Source organism: Electrophorus electricus, chromosome 15 (assembly GCF_041902795.1).
Source record: "Electrophorus electricus isolate QZ-2024a chromosome 15, ASM4190279v1, whole genome shotgun sequence".
Lineage (NCBI taxonomy): Eukaryota > Metazoa > Chordata > Actinopteri > Gymnotiformes > Gymnotidae > Electrophorus > Electrophorus electricus.
In genome coordinates this window covers 2,149,191-2,157,500 of record NC_137511.1, presented here as the reverse complement: position 1 = coordinate 2,157,500, position 8,310 = coordinate 2,149,191, and the positions used below count along the sequence as shown (strand labels likewise).

General features: G+C 41.6%; 1 protein-coding gene across 1 annotated transcript; it reads right to left on the bottom strand.

Moving 5' to 3' along the window:
* Positions 1–2,375: 2,375 nt before the first annotated feature.
* glp2r (glucagon-like peptide 2 receptor) lies at positions 2,376–8,104 on the bottom strand. The gene is made up of 13 exons (XM_026999662.3): positions 7,771–8,104; positions 6,477–6,573; positions 6,240–6,344; positions 5,628–5,746; positions 5,440–5,546; positions 4,937–5,093; positions 4,559–4,718; positions 4,320–4,380; positions 4,097–4,163; positions 3,516–3,604; positions 3,291–3,429; positions 3,157–3,198; positions 2,376–2,901 (listed from the first exon to the last, which is right to left on the bottom strand). Exons 1-13 carry the CDS (start codon positions 7,861–7,863, stop codon positions 2,566–2,568), a joined length of 1,572 nt encoding a protein of 523 aa, XP_026855463.3. The 5' UTR covers positions 7,864–8,104; the 3' UTR covers positions 2,376–2,565.
* Positions 8,105–8,310: the final 206 nt, after the last annotated feature.

Sequence of the window (8,310 nt, the reverse complement as noted above, 5' to 3'; positions counted from 1 at the left end):
GTTTGGTACACACACACATAGACCCACACACACACACACAGGCCTACTTTTCATGTCTGGGCAGCTGTGAAGTAGTGTTGATGCTACGAAATTCAGCCATTTTGCAGAAATAATGTGAAAATGATAATATGTCCCTTGCTCACTTCCAACTCTGGCAAATTGAGAAATAAAGGGTAAGGACAAACATTTTTGCAATACTCTGAATATTTTTACAATAACATATGAGTTAACATATTGCTATAGTTCTAATAGTTCTAAAACCAACAAAGGGTTAAAAAATCATTTATACCATGAAAATGTACATATTTTAACAGGGACAGTCTTTGCACTAGGCCCCCATGATAGGCCCCCGGTGCATAGGAGACGGGGGCAGGTCAGATCTAGGTGTGGAGACGTGTTGGAGCACATGTGCCTCGGGTATGAGTGCTGGGGGTGTTGGGGGTGTTGGGGGTGTTGGGGATGCTGGGGATGCTGGGGGTGTTGGGGGTGATGGGGGTGTTGGGGATGCTGGGGGTGTTGGGGATGATGGGGGTGTTGGGGATGCTGGGGGTGTTGGGGGTGTTGGGGGTGATGGGGATGCTGGGGGTGTTGGGGATGCTGGGGGTGTTGGGGATGCTGGGGGTGTTGGGGGTGAGGACAGCTCTCTGTTTTAAAGCATCAGCATAAAATCAAGCATGAAATGGACATCATGTGTCTTCCTCTCTGAAAACAGAAATAGGCAAAACGGCAGTTTTCTATAAAGGTCCTGCTGTTGTGTGTTGTGTGAGTGTCTATTATGTTTCATCATTTCTCCCATTATCATTTCACCATTACAGATGCAACTTATCGATAAGCGTCACATCCCAGCAAACCAGTTTTTCTGTAACATTGAGACATGATGAGGAAGCAGAACGCCGAGGCGAGTCTCCTTAACAGACAGACATTTTATTAAAACAAACAAAAACAAAACCAAAAAAGTATCAAAAAAACCAAAATGAGTATAAATGACACTAGAGGACGCGTGCAACATATACACAGGGACAAACACCAACAAGAACTACTAACACGGGGACATAAATATTCTCTACCAAGGGCTGTGACCAGGGCAGATGAAACAGATGATTAACTAACACGGTGGGGAGCCACACACACGCACACACACACACACACACACACACACACGCACACACACACACACACACAAAAAGGCTTGGGGAAAGAATTGAGGGGCCATTACATTTACACTATAGTATTTTTTACATGAATATTACTAGCATATTATTTTACTATAATTGGTAGCAATGACACTAACATAACCCCGATTTTACGCCAGTCATCAGTAATCTCACTTTTCTTTTTTAAATTTGATTTTGCAATTGCTTTTATTTTTTAATTCTGAATTATTATTACAGTTTAAAGGTTTTTGCTGTTTGTTGTTTACCCCTTTGTTAGTTTATCATTCCCACAGACTATGTGCATTATCTCCAAATCCTGCAGCTTGAATTTTCATATACACGGTAATGTATGAAAAATCATGTTTATTATGCAAATAATTTTCAGACTTTAAAACAGCATTCATAAGAGCAAGCACAAAGTTAAGAATGGTGGATTGACACATTAGAGTATTCATTTGTATTAGTTATACATATCATTTAAGCGGCTCAATCGCGGTAAATGAAATTACAGTGTCTTCATGGCATGATACATGCAGTCCATTAAATAACCACTTAGACATGTATGTTCACAGTATGCATCAGTGACTACTCACACATATTTTTCACTTGTTTGTTTGCCATTATGCTGCTCAGGTTACAGATTTATTCTGTATATTATATTTGAATTGCAAATTTGTCTTTTTGAAATAGAAAATGATTTTTAAAAATTTTTGGGTCACTCAGAGCTATGAAATTTGTTGTAGCCATTATCGCCTTCACATTTGCTCAGTATGCAATCAGTAACCACTGTCACACTTACCTTGATTAATACTCATTGTTCACTTTATTTGGTACACCTGCCTCTAAGGTGCTTTTTGTAAGTGTACAATTACTGACTCACCGCAGCGGAGACACAGAGCAGCATAAGTGTTAAGCTGGTAGGAGTTTATCAGACCCAGCAGTGTTGCAGGGGGAGTCTGCACAACTGTGGTCCGCCATCCGAAAATATCCAGCCACGTGGTCCTGTTGTCAGAAAGTAACCAGTAATGAAAGGCTAAAGAAAACACACACTGTGCGTGGCAAAAGACAGACTGAAGTCAGCATCTGTGCAACTATTCGCTGTACCAGACAGGTGTACCTAGCTAATGTACTTTTGATAAAATGTTTACCAAGTATAAATTTCAGTCATTGCAGGATTTCTGGGCTTTTTGTGAAACACCTATCAATTGAATATGACTTGTCCTTTCTCTCTCTCACACACACACACACACACACACACACACACACACACATGCATATTGAACATGGGACAAGCAGTAAAAGTCCTACGCATTTATACTGACAAACATTCACAAATATGTTATAAAGTACAAATTTACAAATAAAAATGTGCCCTGCCATAAATCTGTGAAAGAGAGTCAGGAAGAGGACATTAAAATGAAACCCCCTCCAGAATCTCTTCCATGGTCTCGCCCAGCGTCATGTCCCCATCACTGCTAGACAGGCTCTTCCTGCTGCAGAACTCCACACCTGTGCACTGTACGAAGGACACCTCTGCTCCTGATTGGACGGTCACTTGCGTCAGCTGGCCATGCGTGGGGGCGTGGCTTCCGTCGTCATATGAATCGCTGTGGTCTGAGGGGTGATTTGGTCCCTTCTGTGAGTTCTTCCATAAGTATTTGGGGTGCATGCCAACAAAGTAGTTGTGGACCTCGAAGCGGTTTGCGAAGAGAAAGACTCGCCATCTGTTCTTTAGCTCAGCTTGGACCTGGAGACAAAGGAAATGCAGCATCACTTCTGAAAACAACTACGTCTCTCGAAGCAGCGTCTTTTGAATGGAACCAAAGTCCTATTACACTCAAGGATTTCGATTTTAAGGACTAGGCTCACCGAAGCAAATAAAGTGACCATGCATTATAACAAACAATACATTTTGCATTAGTGAGTTTCATGGTAAGATACTCTGCATCAGTTAGATAAAAAGAGAATAAACTTGTTCCATATGCTAAATTTAATGACTTACCTCTCCATTGGCAAAGCAGTACAGGACTGCAACCAGAAAGCCCTAGTGTAACACAACACTGTGGTTAGGCCAATCACTGGAAAGAAAGATCGTTTTGACGCACGGTCGAAGACAGAGCCGGTGTCGTCTGTTACCTGGAAAGAGCTCAGGGTTAGATTGATGAAGTTTCGCACATACAGGTGACTCCCCTCCACGGTCTCGTCCGTGATGATCATGAACACGACCTCGTGGATGCCGAGCAAAGGGATCAGCACCAGTGTGGCTCTGGCTAGACTGCGAGGACATCATCAAAGGGTGAAAAATCAGAACGGAATGTCTGTAAGTCTATCAGAGTCCAGCCATTGCTGCGCATACCCTACCTGTATCTGTAGTCCGTAAACTTTAATTGGTCGGCTTTTAACTTTGACAACAAGAGCTTAATGATTCTGAGAAATATGCAGAATACAACCTGAAAAACAAAGAAGCCATGGAGGATCAATGTTAAAGGTTCGGTGTGTCCTTTTACACCCATAAATAATCATCATAAAGGACATTTTCATTTACATTTTTCCAGCCCTGGAAGCATAATTAGGTTCTGTCCCAGCTCAGCTCTGCCCCTTTTCCTGAAGGCAACCGAGGAGCCATAACAAGAAACAGGCTAATTATTCAGTCTTGGTGCCATATTATGTATTACTCAGAAGTAATATGGACCTAAATTGCTTCACAACAGTAAAAGATTATCCAAATGTTATGCTGTATTCAGATGAGCTGTTACATGCATGAATGCACATGGCAAAGCTACACAGCAAGTTCCTTGTGCACATTGTGGTTAGCACTAATGCAATGCACCTCTTTTCTCTGTTTTTTGTATTGTGTACATGCGTCATGATGTGATGTGATTATATTAATGTGATGACAGTGATCAAGTAGTGCTGTGAGAAGCAGGAGACATAATACTCACTAAAACTGCGAGAGTAATGGGAGCTCTAATTATCCACCATATCCAGCTGTTGGTAATGAACCAGCAACTTTGGGCGGAAAAAGGATGAACAGTCACTAATTAAAAATACTGTTGCTATATGAAGCACAAGACCCTGAAACACTCCTACTGTTTACGCATGTCTGTATATATTAAAAAAATAATGAATATTTCTTACTTATATATCTGTATATAAGAAACTTACCCTTTATTTTCATATAGAACTTTAACAACTGTCCATGGTATCACAAACAAAAATGGAGTTCCTGAGTGAAAACAGTTACAGCATATAAATAATTTGAAGGGGAATATCAAAATCCCATCAACAAGAAATAAAGTATTAAGAAAAAAAATACCCTGAGGTTCTGATATACATTGTGCTCATACAGTGATAACCAATTACCATGAGCCATTTGAGTTAGTATGGATCAAAGCCAGGCATACCCCATCCTACCAGCATGTATCTCTTCAGTAGACGCCGCTTGGTCAGTACAGCTGTGAAGAGCAGAGTGTGCAGAAATATCGCCTCCACCAGGAGCCAGAAGTAATTACACCCCACAAAATACTGCATGGATACCTTGGAGGCCTTACAGATCATTAATATCTGTGGGATAAAAACATTCCATTAATAATTTTTCTCAGCTGAATTTATTAACAGTTGTCTATTCCACATGCAGTACATTAACCAAACGGGTAAACTCATTCACAGAACATGGCTCTCTGTAGTACAATTAGGAGTACTGTAGTTCCATTTCAATATTTCTTAAACGATCTCAGTCATCAATAATAATGACAGCAAAACAAAAAAAATTGATGAAGTACTGTGGAGTCTGTGTAGCTGTTCCATCCAATTTCATCCTTGGGCACGTTGGAGTACATGATGTGTAATACGATTTCTTTGGTAATGACTGCAGTTGCTCTAAGCATGAAGGACACAAATAAGTTCATGTGGATGTAGTTCCTTGTGCAGTGAAGCTTCCTGAAAGTTTGAAATAAATATTATTAATCACGTTCTTTTTCTGCGGTCAATATGTGTAACATACTCTATAACTGTAATCAACGTAAAGAGCAAATCAGATCACTGGAGCCGGCAGGTCAGGAGAAGAATGGCAGTATTTCATCAACATGAACACGACTGTCACAGTGGAGTCTACTCAGAAACGTTATCATGCGATAAACGTAAATCTAATAAGGGAAATTGCCGCTGTAGACGGTGGACAGCAACGATGTGTCACAGGTGATCAGAAACATTTGCGAAGGAGCGTCCGCTTCATAACACTAAACAGAGACGGACGGAGTGCTGCACCTTGCAGAACCTCACTCACCTCAGCAGGCCCATGATCAGCATAGCCAAACAGAGGGAGGTCAACGACAGCGAGTAGCCAACGATGGAGAGGATCCTCAGCACTGTCTGGCGAAACACCTCGTCCTCCTGCATTACCAAACGTTCAAGCTGCCGCTTACTCCAAGCTGACATGGGGTGACACCCTGGCTTGATGTGTTAAACGCTCACCTCAGCTTTGAAAAAGTGAGCCATGTCTTTACACTCTGACTCATTTCGCCACACAGAGTTCCCCTCTCTCTTCCATGTCCCGTTTTCAGTGCATATCTTATACACCTTTCCAGGGAAACCTGAGTAGAACCGGCATGGAATTTCATATAAAACACAATTTATTTGACTCAGATATGCTTTTTAAAACTTATTTTTAGATAGTAATTTAATTATCCCTTCTGTATTCATTGTTCTCAGTGCTGACTTCTATTTTTTAGCTGAATGAAAAAGCTTCAAGATATCAACAAATCCCGATCAGGTTTTGAGGTCATTGCCTAGTCACATGACTGACCTTGACCCAAGAACCTTCTCTGAAGAACAGTCGTGACTCACTGCATAGTGACAACCATGTTCCTCAGCAACCACAAGGATAGGGCAAGAAAACAAATAGATGAACCTGCGTGGTCTGTGTGTGTGTGTGTGTGTGTGTGTGTGTGTGTGTGTGAGAGAGAGAGAGAGAGAGTGCATGTGCATGTGCATGTGTATGTGTGTGTGTGTGTGTGTGTGTGTGTTTACTTTGTATTTCTCGTGATAGTATGTCAGTTGTTACAGGGGAGCAGAAAGGATGTGCACCTTCATTGATCCAGGGCAAATATGGAGGACAGGGCACTGATACGATCCCAGGAGATGAATGTGGCCAGCAGGCGAACACGTCGGATGTACCATTGCAGTATATTCCTTTAGAGTATATACAAATGATTGCATTAATGAATGGAGTTCTATGGAGAATAAAAACACTTTTACTAGACGCACTCTTGATTATGGATGAAGTGTATGGGCTTTGGTGGTTTCTGTGTTTGTTTGACATACCAGTTACAGTATGGAGGGTGGCTTCCAAGGTTCTGGTGCAGTTTTCTCGATATTCTGCACGTTTATGTATCAAATCATGGAGCACTGAACCTGTCACCTTTTAAAAATAGTTCAAAAACAAACATTTGTTTCTTTATGGGTTTTTTGGCCTTTATGGATTATCTGAGTTACATATCCTGACGTCATGATTCAACTAACCAATAATTAACAAAAACTAATTGGTTTAGACTCTCCACATCTAATCACAAGATGGCAGTATTTAAAAGGAATTCCTCACACTACATAACACATGTAAGCAATGCATATTATTTCCACCATATATGTAACTTGTAATAGCATTTTTAAATAATACCTTATTTTAATAATTGCTCAGAATACTGAGTTTTGGACAAATTTGTAACAATATTCTGTATATTCTGCATATTCTGCATTCTGTATGAGCATGAGCAAGATTGGTCCAAATGTTTATTCAGATTTGATTTAGTCTAGTTATCATTTTACAACTAACAACTGCAAAAGGCACACATGACGTAAAGCACAGAGTGTGTGAGAAGCTGGAGAAGTGCAGGTGTTTGGGAGCTGAGAAGCTGTGATGTTAGGTACACTTGCTGCCACAACCTAGCAACCTTTCACTCGCACTATGATCATTTACCAAATATTTGCTAGACCGCATGTACAAAACATCTCTGCTCTTTTTTCCGTTTTTGAGGGGGATGGTTTTCTAAGTTGATGTCCTCTGCCTTGTATCTTTTATGACAACATACTTTTTATGTCCTTTATAGATACTTTAATGCATGCAACAATTTACAGAAATATATGAAATATTTTTAGCATTGTACAACAGTATTGCAGAATTATAGTCAAAGCATCTTACTCATTTTATAGTTTATATTTTACGTAACTCACCTAAAATGATCTTTTTTTTTTCTCTCAGTGATGCCTTTCTTCCTCCAAGCCCTCATAAAAATGATAAATGCGTGCGAAAGATAACGTTTAACATGTGCATAAAACCTGAAATATACCTGCACTAAACCCAGGCAAGGAACTTACATAAAACCCAACAGGTTTTATGATGACAGCATTTCCCAGCAACTGCGTAAAAGGTGAGTGAAACTCAGTTGAAAAGACACGCTCACCCTTGCGAGCTCTTTCGCACTGTCCTCGTAAAGCCGGTTTGAAAATAACCAGCAGGTGATCAAGACACATTGTCCTATCAAAGGAAAGGTTTTGGAAGAATACTCAGCAGCTCGACAAGCAGGATGTTGTGGGACACAGGGCGAGTGCTCACACTTACCCACGTGTTGTGAAGCAGTAGAAGGAGAGCAGAGAGCAACATGGTCCTCTGGTCGGGCAGCCTTGCCTTCGGACAGGATAGTCCTGTGGACATGGCTCGCCACACCCCTTCCCAAAAGGCTAACAGGGCACTGTCATGTCCCGCTACATCGCTGAGGCCCCCCGACTGCTCCCACTCCGGCCTGTCGGATGCTCCTGAGAAATCGTTCTGAAGGTTGCTGTCGGAGGTTCGCCAGCCTGTCAGGGCTTGACCCGGATAGTCTCCGTGCAAATGTTCTTAGGAGGAAGTATCGTGGACCGGCGGGGTGGATAGGTCGGAGGTCTTCAGGGCTCGGTGGACGGACGTGTGTCCTTGTAGTCTAGTCTCAGCAGGCACCCAGTCCTCAAATGAGAGCGTCTGCGCTGCTCCACTCAAGCTGCTCCCCTCAAGCTGCTCCCCTCCTGGCCCTCTCCAACCAATCAAGATAAGGCAAGAGGCCAACCTTCCTCTACTTACTTTCTAGTTGCTGGGAAATCAGACTGACAAAAAATGAAGCAAGCC